At 40.8% G+C, this 19,147-nt stretch overlaps 1 protein-coding gene across 3 annotated transcripts in view; it reads left to right on the top strand.

The window, feature by feature from the left end:
• Positions 1-5,985: 5,985 nt before the first annotated feature.
• Positions 5,986-19,147, top strand: part of med13a (mediator complex subunit 13a) — a 103,612-nt gene continuing 90,450 nt past the window's right edge. For 2 of the 3 annotated variants that reach the window (XM_061802646.1, XM_061802644.1), the window contains exon 1: positions 6,009-6,654. In XM_061802646.1, the coding sequence (XP_061658630.1) occupies positions 6,589-6,654 (66 nt within the window). In that variant the 5' untranslated portion in view covers positions 6,009-6,588. Of the gene's footprint in view, positions 6,655-19,147 lie in introns of all 3 variants that reach the window. The other variant, XM_061802645.1, reaches the window with a different exon arrangement.

Below are 19,147 nucleotides of genomic sequence, written 5' to 3'. Positions count from 1 at the left end.
AGGAAACCGGAGTGTAGCTTCCGGTTCCCGAACTGCTGACAGCAAATCAAGGAGGCTCCGACGTGCAAGACCGTACAATAAATAAATCCTGCTGAATTTGGATCCAAATATTGTGAATACTCGAAGAGGGACGCCCCTGGTGACGACTTCAGTGGACTAAAACCCATCATCTGTGTAATCTTAGTACACAAATTGGAGCCATATTCGTTCATGTTGAAGCTGCGAGGCCGAGCCTAGCTCGATAACATCAACCAACGTATGTAATCAAATATTTGCTGAGGAGGTAATCATCAAACGTTAGTACTTACACAACCGGCAAAATCTATGTTTCATTTACAATGAGGACAGTGAGTACTTAGTAGGAAGTTGGGCAAGTAGAAACATCAACTTAAATTTTCTTACAGGCCCAGACCACCTTAGCTTAGCTGGCTAACAACGAGACGCGTTTGTGATCAAACAATGCTGTTGAAGAAACATCGAACGTGAGTAACTTCATAACTTGTATGACGATGAGAGCAGTGAGGACTTAAAGGAAATTTACCAAATTTCATCAAAGTACATCTTAGTACCCAAATTGGTGCCATATTGTTTGCGTTGAAGCTGCTCGGCCCAAGTATACTAGCGCGCTAACAACATTACCTACGTAGAGTATACGAGGTCCAAACATCGAACGAGGACTCAACCTTCAACTATTAGAGTGAGGGCTATTGTGGTTTGAATCCCTTCCATCCACACATCCTTTAAATCGCCATATCTTTTTTATTTTCACACAAGGTAGTATTTGATTTGTGTACCTTATGTGCTGACTGTGTTTATTTGATTGCTTTTATCTGACTTCAACTTTAACATAGATAAGTAGTATGTGAATTGCGTATCTTATGTGCTGACTTTGTTTATTTGATTACTTGTTTTGACTATCTGCAGCTCGAAGGGAGGCACAATTCCTGTGCGTCCTGTAGGTCGGTCCCAAGCCCAGATAAATGCAGAGGGTTGCGGCAGGAAAGGGCATCTGGCGTAAAACTGTGCCAAACATACAAGAGCGAGCGAATTCTATAACAGATAGGTCATGGCCCGGGCTAACTACGCACACCCCCGGCACTGTTAATCTACAAGGCGTAGGTAGACATTCAGATAATGTAGGTCGAAGACAAAAAAGAGGAAGAAAGCGGCTTGGTTGGAAGAAGAAGAGGCATGGACAGACCCTACGACTGTGTGTAGGGACTTTGAATGTTGGGACTATGACAGGAAAAGCTCGGGAGTTAGTTGACATGATGATTAGGAGAAAGTTTGATGTATTGTGCATCCAGGAGACCAAGTAGAAAGGGAGTAAGACTAGAAGATTAGGAGCAGGGTTTAAATTATTTTACCACAGAGTAGATGGGAAGAGAAATGGAGTAGGGGTTATTTTAAAGGGAAGAGCTGGCTAAGAATGTCTTGGAGGTGAAAAGAGTATCAGATCGAGTGATGCGGGTGAAATTTGAAATTGATGGTAATGTGTATAATGTGATTAGCGGCTATGCCCTACAAGGTAGGATGTGACCTAGAGTTGAAAGAGAAATTCTGCAAGGAACTAGACGAAGTAGTCCTGAGCACCCCAGAGAGAGAGAGAGTTGTGATTGGTACAGATGTCAATGGACATGTTTGCGAATGAAACAGGGTTGATGAAGATCTGATGGGGAAGTACGGCATTCAGCAAAGGAACTTTGAGGGTCAGATGGCGGTGGACTTCGTAAAAAGGATGGAATTGGCAGTGGTGAACACTTATTTCCAGAAGAGACAGGAACATAGAGTGACCTACAATAGCAGAGGTAGAAGCACGCAGGTGGATTATATTTTCTGCAGACGATGTCATCTGAAGGAGATTATTGATTGTAAGGTAGTGGTGGGGAGAGTGTAGCTCAACAGCATAGGATAGTGGTGTGTAGGATGACTCTGGTAGTGGGTAGGAAGATTAAGAAGACGAAGGTAGAGCAGTGAGTCAGGTGGTGGAAGTTGAGAAAGGAAAAATGTTGTGTGGCCTTACGGAAAGAGGTGAGACAGGCTCGAGATAGACAGGAAGAGTTCCCGGAAGACTGGAAAACTACTGCCAAGGTCCTCAGAGAGGCAGTTAGGAGAGTGTTTGGGGTGTCTTCTGGTAGGAAAGGGGAGAAGGAGACTTGGTGGTGGAACCCCAAAATACAGGAAGTCATCCAAGAAAAGAGATTAGCGAAGAAAATGTGGGACATGGAGAGGACTGAGGAGAGGCGGAAGGAATGCATTGAGATGCGACGTAAGGCAAAGGTAGAGGTGGCGAAGGCTAAACAAGAGGCATATGATGACATGTACACCAGGTTGGATACGAAAGAAGGAGAAAATGATCTCTACAGGTTGGCCAGACAGAGGGATAGAGATGGGAAGGATGTCCAGCAAGTAAAGGTGATTAAGGATAGTGATGGAAATGTGTCGACTGGTGCCAGTAGTGTGTTAAGTAGATGGAAAGAGTATTTTGAGAAGTTAATGAATGAAGAAAATGGGAGAGAAGGTAGAGTAGAAGAGGCAAGCGTGAATGACCGGGAAGTGGCAATGATTAGTAAGGGGGAAGTTAGAAAGGCACTGAACAGAATGAAAAATGGAAAGCTAGTTAGTCCTGATGACATACCAGTGGAGGTATGGAAGCAATTTGGAGAGGTGGCTGTGGAGTTTTTGACAAACTTATTCAATAGAATACTAGCGGGAGAAAGGATGTCAGAAGAATGGAGGAAAAGTGTGCTAGTCTGCAATTTTAAGAACAAAGGAGATGTTCAGAGCTGTGGAAACTGTAGAGGAATAAAGATGATGAGCCACACAATGAAGTTATGGGAAAGAGTAGTGGAGGCTTGACTCAGGACAAGAAGTAAGTATCTGCGAGCAACAGTATGGTTTCATAGAGTTGCCATGCAAAAGAGCGAGAGGAAGACCAAAGAAAAGTTCAATGGATGTTCTGAGGGAGAACATGAGGACAATGGGTGTTAGAGAGGAGGATGCATGAGATAGGCTTAGATGGAAAAAGATGATGGAGTGCCCAGAGAAAATCCATGCAAGCATGGGGGTAATTGCAAACTCCACACAGGTGGGGCTGGGATTTGAACCCTGGTCCTCAGAACTGTGATCTTAACGCCCAACAGGCTGCGCATTATGTTGTCTAAGATGGGAACGCACTTTCAAAATTATTCATAAAATAAATAAAAAACACTAGCATCTATATGACGGGCATTTTTGGTAACACAGTTCAGACAGACAATAGTACAACTATTTCCAAAGGAGGTGACGATTAACAATTAATTTCCCTTTTTGAAGGGTACTTTTTTCATTCAGTTCCAAAGGGCGTGTGCTTGAGCAGCATGTGTAGTCTATGCACATACCTAGCTAATTAGTCTGTTCCCTTTTTGAAAGGTGTGTGTCCTGTCACATTATATAACACTGAACACATTTAATATGTCAGTTTGTCATTTTTAGTCCAGTACATTGCTCATTTTTTGTATGCATGTGGTTGCGTTACTTGTGAATAGCAAGTCAACAATGTAGTTGATTGAATCCGGATGGAGGCGTTTCTCCTCAGGCGGTGCTCTGCTCCCTCATTTTAAAGGTTAACAACACATATATGTGGATTTTAGGGAGGAGAACGAGGAGAAGAAGGAGGAGGGGGGGGGGCTTTATTTGAACAAAGACGCTCGTATAGCCATCGAGGCTAAGGATGGGATATTACCACTTAGCCTCTGTAAACAAAGTCAAGCTCCTGAACTCCAGATCTTCGGGATGTGCTCAACTTGCCAGATGCTACAGCTGTGTCTGCAAGCGAGTGGGTCCATTTGTGGTCTGTTTTAATGATTTGAGGTAAAACTTAACAAACAGTATGTCATGTAGTTCTCATGATCTGTTAGGGTATATTTATCACTACGTTTGTTGTTTTGACCAAAAATTTTCCACAATGTGTCCACTCTAGTCGTCAAACCAGATAATTTTCTGTAATTTAGTTTTACAACTCCGAGGTTTTTAACTTCCTGCAATACATTCAGAGTGACAACCACTTAATTCTCCCTTCATACCGAGGTGAATACTACTTTTAACATTTCCTCAGGGTTAGTAACACAACTCTGAGTGTAGGTTCATAAAGTAGAACATCAGGAACCACGATGCAACGCCAAACTATTTTGTTTCCTTGTTATCCAATATTACACAGTTAGGCTAGAATAAAAAGTGTATGCCAGAATATCTCTCGATGGTATAAGATAACAGAGGTAGAGACAATGGTAGAAAACCATCAGCAGACACGATAGCAATCTGGTACACCCACTAGTTCTCGATGCAAAGGCAATTGGCTGTTTAACAGTCTTATATGAGATATGATCTTACTACAATTGTTTTCAGATCAAGTAGAGGAAAGATAAAAGATGGCAGTCACTGTAAGTGATTACCATTTGTATTCCTGTGGGGAGATTTAAGCTTGAGAAAGCTGCTCAATCCCTCAACGAGGATCAGATGGGATCATAAAGCCGATATTGAGAGACCACCGAGATTGCTCAATGAGTGTACAAAGTTCCCCTTGTGCATTGTACTCATGATGCCATCATTTTTAGCACGTATGTAAGAAGGTTCAGATGAACAAGGATACTTCATCATTAAGTCATCACATAATTTCAGGGAAGAATGTAGTTATACAAGACAGAAATGTGCTATATTTTTAACTTTTTTCGAGAATTTCAGATATCAATGGCAAGAGCTTTCTTTCCACAAGAACTGTGTTGAGTGGTGAAATAAATAATGAGAACATATTGCACTGGCTGCAATAATTATTTGTATTCATAGGGTATAAAAACAATTCCAATACTGTAGAGTCCTCACATTAGCCATGCATATTCAACTGGACAGCGATACCTGCAATTATTTTCCATTCACATCACTGATTTTCTCCCGGCGCACCGTGTGACTCAACCAGCTCATATCGCTACCAGAAACAATGTGTTTGCATAATTGCTGCCCTTGGTGGAAAACAAATGAGAGACAAATTCTAATTTACCGTGTCAAATAATGAAGAGCTTGGCAAAAAAAAAAAAAAAAAAAAAATGTAAGCAGCTGAATTGATTTCTGCCGTGCATCACAGTTTAAACATGGATGAGTTGGATCTTGAGGGAAATTACAACATCCCACTTGTGAGCACTGTAACGTGACGCAATCATTATTTAGCAATTCTAATTATTTGCCCATCTTATTATTTGTATCCTTATTTCTATTTGTAAACACTGAAGCGTTTAAGGCTGATAATGACAGGGTATTTAATAAGACCATTACTTTGAATTTGTGTAGCGTGTCCGTTCATATTTCTTTCATAGGGTAATTGCTATAAATGTATACTTCCGATGGTTTGTCTGAAAGCTTAATACAGTGTTACTTATGCGGTTTCCTTATCTTTCCCTTTAATTGATTGCGCATCAAATGAATATGAGTGATCGAAATGAATCGAAAGAAAACAAAGAACTGAGCGATGCATCTCGCAGATGCAACATCACGTGCGCTAGGTTGTGGACCACGTCTAGTGGGCAAACTTCGAATGTTTTGCGCTAGGTGGTGCACTGTGCAAAGTGAGCAACTTCAAAGGACGTGATCGTCAGTCACGAAATGTGTTGCCCAGTAGCGCCACTCACGCCAGCCCAGCGGCAACACACACCAGCCCTGTGTTGTTACAGCCCTCATGACCACGACTGCGTCAAGTTTGCCATACATGGAACGAATGCTCATGTTATGACTTTCAAAATAAAACACAAGACGATGTTAACCCTCTTAATAAAACTTGCAATATTCATTACAATATTTTAAATACTTTCAGTATGATAGGTAAGATCGTTTTAGTGAGAAAGTAGTGTATTTATGCCAATAGTTTGAAAATACAAACTATTTTCAGGGGAAAAGGTCTTTGGCTAACATTTATTTTCCCGGACGTTAGAAGGACGTGTCATTCCAATTAGCAAAAGCTCAGCTAACTTGACAAATGTTTGACCACGAATGAGCCAATCGGCGGTGGAAGGCAGAATTGTCCCTGTGGCCGCCATTAAAGAAAGGAATCCATGAATTCAAATGCAAACCAACAGGAACCGTCATGATGGTAATCATTGTTCGAATCGAGGCTGATGCCAATTTTAGCGGCTTTCACGGAGATGTATTTCGATTTTAAAGTGAATTTCGCCGAGGAGGAGTGTGACGGAATACTTTATATTTTTTTGAGCTGAGACCGTTTTTAGGGCTAAGGAGGAGAGGGGGGGGGGGGAGTTGCTTCTTTCCTCTCCTTTTCTTTTTGTTTTATGAACATTTTTGTGTCCTGGAAATGGATTGAACTTGGGATGCTGTTGAGATGTCGCCCTGAAGACCAACACAACCTGTTTTTATCCGCTTTTAAAAGCCGGCGGGTGAACTGCAATCGGAAGCTTGTTAAATGAACTATCCTCCAGCCAAATGTTGCAACAATTATTATTCGCTTATTAAGCTGGAACATCTCAGAAAAGACAATTCTGAACATTGCCCTTTTATTTCCCCGGAAGTGAAATGATGGCGAGTTTGAGCTCAGAGTGAAGAAGGATGAGTTCTTGTTTTGTACCAAACGGGGCCAGCTTGGAGGATTGCCATTCCAATCTATTCTGTCTGGTAAGAGATTTAAAACTAAAGGAAAGCAGCCATTTAAAAAAAAAAAAAAAAACTAGCTGAGTAGCGGCTAAGCTAATGTTAGCCTCAGACATCAGTTTGATAGCAGCTTAGTCAGGCTTACGGCCCGTCGACCTGACATCATATTCGGGACAACGAGATTTCCCACTCTGCCTGCGTTACAAGATAATGTTTCCATTGAATAAACAGCCCGTCTCGCGTGTCACATTACCTTACTTGTTACAACGGCTCCTCGACCAAATGCCATTTTTACCAAACTGTTGTGCCTTTGGCCGTTTCCAATCTTATTTATTATGTTTGTTAAATGCACATTATTTGCCAAAGTGGGGAAAGGCAACAAATAAGCGCGGAAATGAAGTGTGATTGAACACAGAACAAGCTACTCCGTCTCGATAAAGTTTCACTTTCTCAGAATGTTCTTTTCGCCTTTAACGTGTTTTTTCCCCGAGAACTATTTCCATACTTTCAGTAAGTGCCGACAAGCACACGAACTGCTGGCACAAAGAAGAAAAAAGAAACAACTTGTTTTGATGTTGCGGCAGTGACACAAAGCTCGTTGGTTGGACTAAATACTTAGGGTATATGATTGTTATTCTTGTCAGTATTTGTTGGCAAATTCTTATAATTTATGTAGTCTATCATGGTGTTCACAATTTGCGTAATCTTCTCCAGATTCTCGAGTACTCACACCAACTAGGACAGAGAGGCCCCGGGTTGATAATTATATAATCTCTGGCATGCATTTCTAGACAGTACAAACATCCAGGTTGTCACATTTCCCAGCTTTTTTTTTTTTTTTTTTTTTTGCATACAGAGAAGCTACTGGGAGTTGTCTTTGGCATTCAATGTGTTTATCTGTCTCTCAATATCTTTTCCCCTCATCGCTCCTTCTTAGTTGTGGCAATGTGTTGTCAGTTGACATGAGTCTACTTTAGACAGTTTGTGGGGGTTGTTTCTTTCTTGACTGTGTCGTGCACAATCGACAGCAAATGTAAAGGTCTTTCATCCTGGTTGGATGTTAATGATGATCTGTGTATTGGTGTTTTTTTTTTTCTTCCTGCAGATAATTGACTTGTCTGCAGACTTAACTGATTCACTTTGAAATGTACAACTTTTGATGTGCGCTCCTATAAATGTTATGATTGGAAGCTGCTCTGTTTGAGTTCTTCCTCCAACAAATAACCAGTGACCAGAAAATTCAAACGTACTGTATATACATTTAGCAATTATAATATTCCAAACAATGCACAGTAGTGAGACCACAGTCTTTTACTACAAGTAGACTCCACCCCGAGAAGGTAACATTTCATTTCAAGAAAATTCCCACTCAGTTGTACTTTGTTGGTCTTGCGGTGTGCATTGAACTCGTAATTACAATGTTTATGACAGCACTTGAAGGCAGTACTGGATACAGTGGACAGGCGAGCTCCATGCCTGTAGATGCCTGTCTGGCTGACATTTTCCTGCACACTGAGACTAAGCATAACACCACCACTGTTATGACTCACGCACAGAACACACTCTGCTTTGTGGTTTCATGACGAAAGAATGCATACCCGTTGTAGTTGTTTTTCTCTCCTCTGTAGTGACTACTTTTAATACAGAAGGATAACAGAGCCTGTAATAATTTCACATCAGTGGCTCATCTTAGCACTTTGTTGAATGAGATAGAGGATTTATGAATATACTGTTTTTTTTTTTTTCCAGCTGTCAAACTTTGGAATAAATAAGGAATACATTTTGGTATGTTGATCAAATCACTTGCGCATACTTTGGAACTTCTAATGTTGATTACAATCTGACGCTGCCGGTTATGCTCATATATATACTATATTTATACCGGGCAGTGATTTAAATTAACATTTTCAACTCTTATATGAGTGTAAAAATAAGTTAATCAAGATTTTATGATAACGTGAAAACAACAAACTATTTCAATATTACTTTGATGACAAAAGAAAATAAAGCAATAATGACACATGTTTAAGAGACGGAAGATTTATTACAAAACATAATTCTACTTTAACACGTATGAGGACAAGCATCCTAAATCTGAGTTGCTACTTTGCCTGTTGAACTTAAGTCTCGCGTTGTGTGATGCCATTTATGACGGTGGTTTAAAATTTGTTACAACTTTGGAGTCATTCAAGGTTTCATACAATATGGTGATATGTCACATGACATAATTCATGCAAAACCGCAAAATACACAGAATTTATCCTTAGATGCTTGCTGGTGGAGATATGACTGATTTTAGATTTCCTTGGTTGACACTGGGGAACTTGACGATAAACCAACCAACTTTTTTGTTAGAATTTTTTTTTTCTTGGAGTGGCAGGGTGGAGCAACTGTAGAGCGTTGGCCTTACAGTTCTGAGGACCGGGGTTCAAATCTCAGCCCCGCCTGTGTGGAGTTTGCATGTTCTCTTTGTGCCTTCAAGAGTTTTCTCAGGGCACTCCGGTTTCCTCCCATGTCCCAAAGACATGCATTCATTGGAGATTTTAAATTGCCTTGAGGTGTGATTGTGAATGCGGCTGTTTGTCTCGATATGCCCTGCGATTGGCTGGCAACCAGTTCAGGGTGTACTCTGCCTCCTGCTTGATGACAGGTGGGTTAGGCTCTACCACTCCCGCGACCCTTGTGAGGATAAGTGGCTCAGAAAATGACGATTATTTTTTTATGGGTTGGAAGGATCTAATACTGAATGTTGGGAACTCCAATTTGCTTTGCCAGCGTTGCATTGAGCTGAGTGATTCTACTCACCCATAAGTGTAAGTTTTCTCTGTCATGTTGTTCTTTAGATAGCAAACTAATTAAATAAGGGATTGGTCTATTAGTTACCATTTATGCCTCACCATTGTGAGAATTAGGGTTTGAATCTTGCCTCCGGTCTTCCTGTGTGGACTTTTCTTGCTCTTTCCCTGCTTTCACAGTTTTATATGTAAGGGTAATTTCCTCCCACATTCCATTGACATGAATTTTAGGTTAATTGGAGACTAGGGATGTCTATACCGTATGCCTGTTGTTTGCCTTGGACTTAAAAAAAACACTCCAATACTGCGAAACAGATACTTTAAGGTAAACGCAGACGACGACAGTTTGTTAGCTGACTGCAAATTATGCTCTGCAAAATGTGGTGGCGGGTCATCTGGGAAGCAAAAAAAGTTTCTCGAGCCTAGTTGTCAGCTCCACTCCACGATGCTTGGCTCTGGCCGAGCCACCCGCTCTCCTGTTACGAAGCTCCTGCAGTGTGTGGCACGACAAGTAAAGAGAAGCAAGGGATGGTATTATAAAGTATCACATTTTCCCGTCATGATTATAGTTTATAGCTTGTGATATTCTCAAGAAGCAGTCCGTCTTTGAACTGCATTTTGTAGTTAAAAGACAGAGAGGTAACATGGCCTCCTATGTGTACTGTTTAGCCACCAAAGTGTTCTTCGTCTCTTATATAATGTATTTACTCCTTTTATGTGGTACTCTTTAGAGTTCAGTCTTCGATACTATGTAACTGATAATCTTTTTGTACATTTAAGTGACGGTTTGGAAAGACCATTAGAAAAACATGCAAGTTGGATGTTAACATGCTGGATGTTAACATATCAGTAATACTTGAGTGAAACGTATGTCATGTTCAAAATCTTTTTAACTATTTGTTTAAATGCTTTCATCAAACATGCAAGATGTAAAGACAATAGTACATTTCAGTACTCTGGGTCAGCGAGTACTCAAATGTCATTACGTTTGCTTGCAATCAGTCTGAATAAAGTGGTGTCAGTGCCTTTCTATTTCAGAGAACATTTTCCATTAGTGTGAATGGTTGTTGGTCGATATCTGCCCTGCAATTAGCTGGCAGGTGTGCCCCACCTTTCGCCCAAACATCAGATGGGATACGGTCCAGCTCACCTGTGACCTTAATGATGTAAAGTGCAATATAAAAAAGATAATTTAAACGCTTCTCCGCTGTTGGAATCCAAGTAGTGCGGTGCACTTTATTTTCTCTCAATTGCTTCATCATTAAATAATCAACAAACAATCACTTGTATACATACATAATTTTTAACTGCCTAGTGAATTTTTAAAATAATTGATCTGAGTTTTGTTTCATCTCTGACGTTTAGTTTTACATTTTGGTTTAAATCCTAGTTTTCACTCCCCTTCAGATGCACTGTATCTTGTAACAAGAAACATACAGTAGTACATAGGTCAGATACAATAGAAGCATTTGTGCATACATTTAAATAACCTTCCTCATCCTAAAATGCAAATTAACACTTTTTTCACTTTTGAAGAATGGAGGAGAAGAGTGAGACTAAAAGGGGGGGGGGGGGGATCTGTGTCGCAGTTTGGTAAGGATCACCTGTTGCTCGTGTCATCTTGAAAGGCAGGAAGGCAGCTGTTTGAACACACAGTTTCCCCCACTGAGATTTGCAGCAAAGTGGCCAGAGGGAAGGTGAGCAGCTGGCATTATCAGGTTGTAACCCTCAAGTTTGTGTCACTCTTGGAAGACTTCCGACACGTATCCATTCGGTTTGGCTTGAAATTCCTACTGAATGCAGCCACAGAATTTACTGGGTTTGCGTTACAAAACACATAGGTTTTTTTTTTTTTACAGAGACACTCAGGAGAAAGATGCTTCATAGCTGTGCAAAAGGGTTTGAGACACTAGTGCACAATGCTTTTTTTTTTTTTTTTAAATCAAAATAATACGTTTTTGCCTACTTGCTGGTGTATTTTTCTAAAGGATGGATTGCTTAGTGAACAGTAATGAGTATGCATTTAGTATTTTGTGCCTACATAATTTATAAAGAATAGGAGCATGTGTGCAAAAGCTTGGTTAAGAGTTCTCTGCAAAGATACTAAAAGGTGAGCCTGCATTTAACTTTAATGTAATTTATTTATTCTTTTTTCAAAGACTATTTATCCCAGTACCTTTTGCCATCAGTTAGTTAAATGTCATGTGAAAACCGTAGTTGTATATTATATATATATAATGATGGTACCCAATTTACATTACAAATCCATCCATCCATCTTCTTTGCCGCTTATCCTCACAAGGGTCACGGGAGTGCTGGAGCCTATCTTAGCTGTCAACGGGCAGATAGGCGGGGTATACCCTGAACTGGTTGCCAGCCAATCGCAGGACACAGAGACAAATAGCCGCACTCACAATCACATCCAATTAATGTTGCATGTTTTTGGGACGCGGGAGGAAACCGGAGTGGCCGGAGCAAACCCATGCAAGCATGGGGAGAACATTCAAACTCCACACAGGGAAGGCTGGGATTGAACCCAGGTCCTCAGAATTGACCCCTCCGTGGATATTGCGCAATCCGCGTCACTGACCAATCAGAGGCCAGAGATCTGCATAGACCAAAGCCCGTTTTTGCTCCCGCCATTTTCTCTGACAACATTGAATGGTCAAGTATAGGTTTTGTTAGCGTTTTATCGCGTATTTGGGTTATTTAACAAAAAATATGGTTAAGAGGTGTAGTCACGGACTTTGTAATAGTGACGACAGGTATCCTGAAAGGCTCGTTGGTGGAGTTCGATTCGTACCATTTCCAAAACCGAAGACCCAATATGAAAAATGCCTTCGATGGGTCAAACTTTGTGGAAGACCGCATCATCAACTAAATCCATCTAATATCAACCGGAACACATGTTTGCACGAAGGTATGCCCTATATTTGATTTTCAATACATCTCGTATAAATGAATTCGAAGTTCTTCGCTAGCATAACACTGCTGCGTGTGAACGATTGACACACTTATTCTTTGTTGAGCGATATTTAGCGATGATCGGACTGCACAAACATTGATTTCTTGCTGGCTCGCGGCCGAAAGTTAACCAGACTGTGTTTGCACGAAGATATGCCCTAAATTTGATTTTTAATACACGTCTCGTATAAATGAATGAGACGTTCTCCGCTAGCTTAACATTGCTACGTGTGAACTATTGACACACTTATTCTTTGTTGAGCGATATTTAGCGATGATCGGACTGCACAAACGTGTTGATTTCTTGCTGGCTCGCGGCCAGAAGCTTAACCAGACTGTGTTTGCACGAAGATATGCCCTAAATTTGATTTTTAATACACGTCTCGTATAAATGAATGAGACGTTCTTCGCTAGCATAACATTGCTACGTGTGAACGATTGACACACTTATTCTTTGTTGAGCGATATTTAGCGATGATCGGACTGCACAAACTTGTTGATTTCTTGCTGGCTCGCGGCCGAAAGTTAACCAGACTGTGTTTGCACGAAGATATGCCCTAAATTTGATTTTTAATACACGTCTCGTATAAATGAATGAGACGTTCTCCGCTAGCATAACATTGCTACGTGTGAACGATTGACACACTTATTCTTTGTTGAGTGATATTTAGCGATGATCGGACTGCACAAACGTATCGATTTCTTGCTGGCTCGCGGCCGAAAGTTAACCAGACTGTTTGCACAAAGATATGCCCTAAATTTGATTTTTAATACACGTCTTGTATAAATGAATGAGACGTTCTCCGCTAGCATAACATTGCTACGTGTGAATGATTGAATGAAATCAGAAGCATGGCGTCTCTCTCAGTTAAGAATGTGTTTGCCATTTTTACTGTTTGTCTTACGTCAGCGCACGTGGCGTGACGTCACTTCAGGAGGCCTGGTTAAGTGCCCTGTACGGAGGGGTCAATTGCAAGGCCAGCGCTTTCCAGCTGCAGCACTGTGTTGCCAAATAATGATGATCTCGTCTCAATTTTACTCAGTTGACCTACTCAGGAAGCAATGGTTGACGACTGTGGTTAGCACATTTGCCTCTCAGTTCTGAAGACCTTGGGTTCAAATCTGGCCTTCCCTGTGAGGTGATTGCAAAATCTTCCTGTGCCCTTCCCGGGTTTTCCTCGGGTACGCCGGTCTCCTCCCTCATCCTCCAAACATGCATGATAACGTATTTGACTTAACTTATTCTCTTCTTGACTTATGAGCTTACTAACTTATTGACTTATGAACTTATTGTCTAAATTGCTCATAGGTGTGGATATGCGTGCGAATGGTTGTTTATATGTGCTCTGCGATTGGGTAGTGACCAGTTCAAAGTGTACCCTGCCTTTCACCCAGAGTCAGTTGTGTTAGGCTCCAGGAGGGTCAAGTGGTATGGAAGACGAATGAATGACTTCGTGTGAAATTTGGGCTTGTTAAATTGAACACAAAGATGATATACTGCAGGAAGCAATAATTTATTTCTCTTTTATGCATGGCAACAGGTGGATACACAGGTTTATTGTACCCTCTGCCATCTAATGAAAGATCATTTGATTCTTTTGCCTGCCACTATATGTCATTGGTATAGATGACTAAATGTATATGTGTAATGGTTAAATTCTTATTCTGGGACTAATTAAATGAGAATATTGTCCACAGCACCCATGGATGAACTCTCACGCCACACTGTATACAGAATTACACGAGGCTTACACGATTAGTAGTTTTAGGACCGATAGGTTAGTTTTAAAAAAAAATATTGTAAGATGGAGCAATACTTAAATGACTTGCACAGTGCATGACTGGTTATAGTGTTGGTGCGAATAAATGTTTAATATGTGCTCTGCGATTGGCTGGCAACCAGGTCCGGGTGTACCCTGCCTCCAGCCCCAAAATAGCTGAAATAGGCTCCAGCACTCCCGTGACCCTAGTGAGGGTAAGTTGCTCAGCTCATGAATGGATGGATAATATATCTTTATTTATTCATGCCAAGGAGGCATAGTGACAAACAGAATAAATGAATGGTCTCGTATTAGATGACAGGAAGTAAATACTATAATTAATGTATCCACTTTTTGAAATTTTTGTTTGTTGATGTTCCTTGAGATTTTTCAATTCTAAAATATTTGCCTTGGTTACATAACTGTTGGAAATTCCTGCTCTGGTCAGATTGTTTATTCTAATCAAGTCAGACCAACAACAGAAATAATGGGTGCTAACCTACTGTAATTAAATTACTTTATTTAATTTAAATTACTTCACACAGACCAGAACATTTTAACGTATTCGACAGAATCCCTCTGTTCGTTTAGAACTGTTAGTGCTAGCAGTAGCTTGGTAACCTGCGTAATATTTTGTTGCCTGCTTGCGAGCAGTATCATATTAAAAGTACGTGAACATGCCTCGGGGTAACCTCAAATGAAAATCTATTCCCAAGCGCTAGTGACCACCAACACATTCTTCACCATTTTATTCTTATAAACGCATGGTGCAGTCCATTATTGTTGTTGTCACCACGGTAATGAGTGTTTCCGGTTGCATTTGAGTTGACAAGATGAAACCCAGTGATCAAAAAATGGAATGCGGTAGTATCAGAATACAAGATTTTATTTCGGTAGTCTTCCCCCCCCCCCCCCGTTATGTTCTGTTTTTAGGTCAAGCAGAAAGGAGGATCTGTATCTCTTTTACGCCAGAAAGGCTCCAGCACTCCCATGACCATTGTGAGGATAGATGGCTCAGAAAATGGATGGATGGACAGTTTTACTATGTCACAGTGGAGTTCTTAAGGTGTTGGTGTGGTTTCTGGTATTATAATTGCTGTTTATTGAGAATCAGAGTCAATCAGTTGAGCAACAATGTTTCTCATGGAAGGGAGAAACAAAGATAAAATACTAATGATAAACAGGGCGAGAAAAGTAAATAATTACATATCTACAGCAATGAAACGGATATGAGTGTTGTATGGTGCTTTAGTGCTACACCCTCTGATGAAAGGACTGGACAGGAGATAGAACAGGACAAGGGTAGGAGAAGTATGCAGGACTAGGGTCGTGAACCCAGTTGTATCCGAGACGTTTGGTGGAATTGACTTAAGTAAACTATGAAAGTCTATAAGTCGAACGTGTGAATGAGGGGATATCAAGGGAATTCGCATGTTCACCCAGTGAAAGAGTCCCAGGGGTATGTGCCTGTGGCCGCATGGAAATGACAGTTTCACATGCACAGAGACTAACAGAAGTTTCCTGTAATTGCTGCGCCTGCTCCCTTGAGGGCCGTCAATCGAGTGGCGGGATCAGGCACAGGGTTCCACCTAAGAGCAGCCGGGTGTGCGGTACACGTCCCACAAAGAGGGACCCAGGGCTGTCCCCCGGTCCCACCGAGGTGCCCCTACAACTGGCCGCCCAAAGGAGGTGGCAGGGACTCATAGCCGCCCACAATGCAGCCAGTCTCCTTGCCCAGCCTGAGGGTTGGAGGGTGGGTGAGAAGGGAATTATAACAGCGGGGACCCATGAAGCAGCCGCAGATCATGAGTGGAGCCCCAATGCCAAGTAACGAGTGAATCTTGTTGCATTTCAGTTGGCAAGATGACGCTCAGTGATCATTTAAAAAAAACAAAACAAAAAAAACAAAACAGGATGCGCTGGTATCAGAAGATTTTATTGAAGTAGTCTGACATAGTGCAGTCGTGAAATACCAAACTTGTCTTGTAGTCTGATCCACGAATTACTTTTTGTTTACGAGCACTACACATTACATCCCACACCACCAATATCTATCCATCCATTATCCGAGCCGCTTATCCTCACAAGGGTCGCGAGAGTGCTGGAGGCTATCCCAATGATTGTGAGTGTGAATGGTTGTTTGTCTCTATGTGCCCTGTCCTGTGTCCGAGCTGGCAACCGATTCAGGTTGTACCCCGCCTCCTGCCCGAAATTAACTGAGATAGGCTCCGGCTTTCCCGCGACCCTTATGAGGATAAGCGGCTCAAAAAGTGGATGGAAAGTAAGAATTGATAATTTTTTGTTTATGGAGTAAGCCAGCGCTGCGAGGAATGCAAATCAAATGTCTTTTCACCATCTTTCCTTTCATGTTCTGCAGTTCCTTTCCTTTCATATTCTGTGGTGTGTGTTTGTCTGCACATTAACGCTAAAAGTTCTGTTTTTGTTTTAACTCCTCATTTTAAAAACAATTCAAATGTTGGGCTGTTCCTCACGTTTTTGAGTTTGTTGGATGAAATCTGTGGCTGGCTAGTCGTGTGGACTGAATGGGTGGAAACAATGGGGAAATGAAACGCCACTATAGGGTAATATCCTGTAAACAACGTAGAAAAAAAAATAGAACTATGAACCACTTCATATTTGGACCGGAAAACTTGTTTCCATTTTTATTTATGAATCAAACTAGTTCATTTTGGAACGCTGAAGTGAACTTTGAACTTGTTTGCATAGAAAATTGACTTGCCCAACACAGATCCTGTGGGACGTAACGTTGCATTATCTATTCCGGGTTTAAAAAAAAAAAAGAAGAAAAAATCAGATTTTTATATGGGTTATTACCGGCAAGTTTTCTTTTGTGTTTAGCACAGATACTACTTCATAACAAATAATTTCAGTCAATTTAGGTTACTTTGATCTTGGACGTGTAGCAGGGATTTCTGATTTCTTTTTTTTTTTTTTTTTGGCCTTAGCCTCCAAAATCAGGCTCAACAGGTTTCTGTGTATCATGTAAATGAGCCTACCATGCAGCTTTAGACCTCACTTTGTTTCTCAACATTCATATATTTTTTTACACAAGTTAAATAAATGTGTGCAAGGAGAGATTAAGTTTAAACTGTCGTCAGATGCCAGGATTAGGAGTTTGGAAGGCTATTTTTTAGGTCTTGTGTATATAAATGTTTTTACGAAGGATGAACTGTGTCTTTGATGTAATTAATACATTACCCATTTGAATGGACCTTAGTATGCGTCTGTGTTTCATGTCATGTAATAATTATTATACACTGCGGCTCTTCTTTAATCGATAAGCACATCAGTTGTATTAATGATTTTATACCAATTATTTTATGGCAGCAGTTGCTCTTTGAATGGATCCAGGTTAAACTTTTGAGTGTTCACTTGCTGTGGTCTGTGGCTTCCATTTGCCTCACATATGCACTTGCACTGCATCCACTTTATAGATCATAAGCAGCAGCAAACAAGCATATCAGTGAGGGTGACTGAGTGGGACCATATGTAAAATTCTCATTGTCAATAGTCCGGAATTTCTTACTGTACTTAAGTCTCGAGATTTACCTAAATATAATTTTCAGTCTAATTTTCCATTGAAATTTGCTGGGAATGCTGTGTTTCAGGGGACTTTTATAAAACTAACTGAAACATGAGAATAAAATATTTGGATGTTTTATATTTACATCCGATTGAATTTACAAGTCTGTTCGATAGGTCACTGATGTATGTTTATAGTAGCCACAATATTGTAATACTTAATATACAGTGCATACAGGATCTAAAAAAAGTGATGACCACTCACATTTTTATATATATTTCTTCTTGAGACAACACTGAATAAATGACACTTCTACATCTTGTAGGTACTATGCCACCAAGAAAATTGTCCAAACCCAAAAACCTACAGTTGGGAAACCAAGGTCAATAATCAAAGCAGCACTTTTTTTTTTTTTTTTTTAAAGCCAGTTATAGAGTGAAGCAAATTTATTCATTTAGCATATTTTATTCGCAAGGTAACATGATGTGGTTTAAATGATTGAAAGCATTTAAAAACACTTGAAACAAAGATGCTCATTTGTGTTTACGTTTGGAGACGCGCTTGACCTAGTAAAGTGAAAATTGTTCTCACTTTTTTGTGATACTATACTACTCACCAAAAGTTAGGGATATTCAGTTTAATTGGAAGATTTTAGGATGGATCTAAAATGCACTATACATCTCACAGGTAAACTATGTTTGACCTTTGTGGCATATCTCCAATTGTTTTGTTTCAGTTTTGTTACAATTTGCTGTTCTGATGAAGAATTACGTGGCAAAATTCACAACTAGTGTGATACAAACACCAAATACAAATACACTTGTGTGGAGTTTGCATGTTCTCCCCGTGCATGCGTGGGTTTTCTCCGGGCACTTTGGTTTCCTCCCACATCCCAAAAACATGCAACATTAATTGGACGCTCTAAATTGCCCCGAGGTATGATTGTGAGTGTGGTTGTTTGTCTCTGTGCCCTGTAATTGGCTTGCAACCAGTTCAGGGTGTACCCTGCCTCCTGCCCGTTGACAGCTGGGATAGGCTCCAGCACTCCTGTGACCCTTGTGGAGATAAGTGCCTAAGAAAATGGATGGATGGATAATTAATCTGTTTTATAACTTAGTCGCTTGCGTGCATAGCTCACCTCGTCATTAGGCAAGGAGCGGACACCAGAGCCCTCGTGAACTGGTGAGCATGCTGCTTTGCAAGCCTCCTGCAGAGCTGCCTGACGACTCTCCACCACCACACCAGTTTCGACAGCGGGGTGGTTGCTCCCTCACTCGCAGCACATTTCCCAGCCCCGCAAAGCAGGAGTTCCCCAGATTGCGTCAGCCAGTGACAGTTTTTGGAGCTTTCTCATTGCATAACTGCAATACTTTGATTTGGGAGCCGTACTTAAGGCCTGCTTAGTCGTATTTATCTGCATGTGAAATGCGTGTTGTTCATGTTCATTCTGTATG

This window comes from Syngnathoides biaculeatus, chromosome 18 (assembly GCF_019802595.1).
Source record: "Syngnathoides biaculeatus isolate LvHL_M chromosome 18, ASM1980259v1, whole genome shotgun sequence".
NCBI classification, from domain to species: domain Eukaryota; kingdom Metazoa; phylum Chordata; class Actinopteri; order Syngnathiformes; family Syngnathidae; genus Syngnathoides; species Syngnathoides biaculeatus.
Note: the sequence above shows the minus strand (reverse complement) of the source record. Positions and strands in the feature narration are given on the sequence as shown.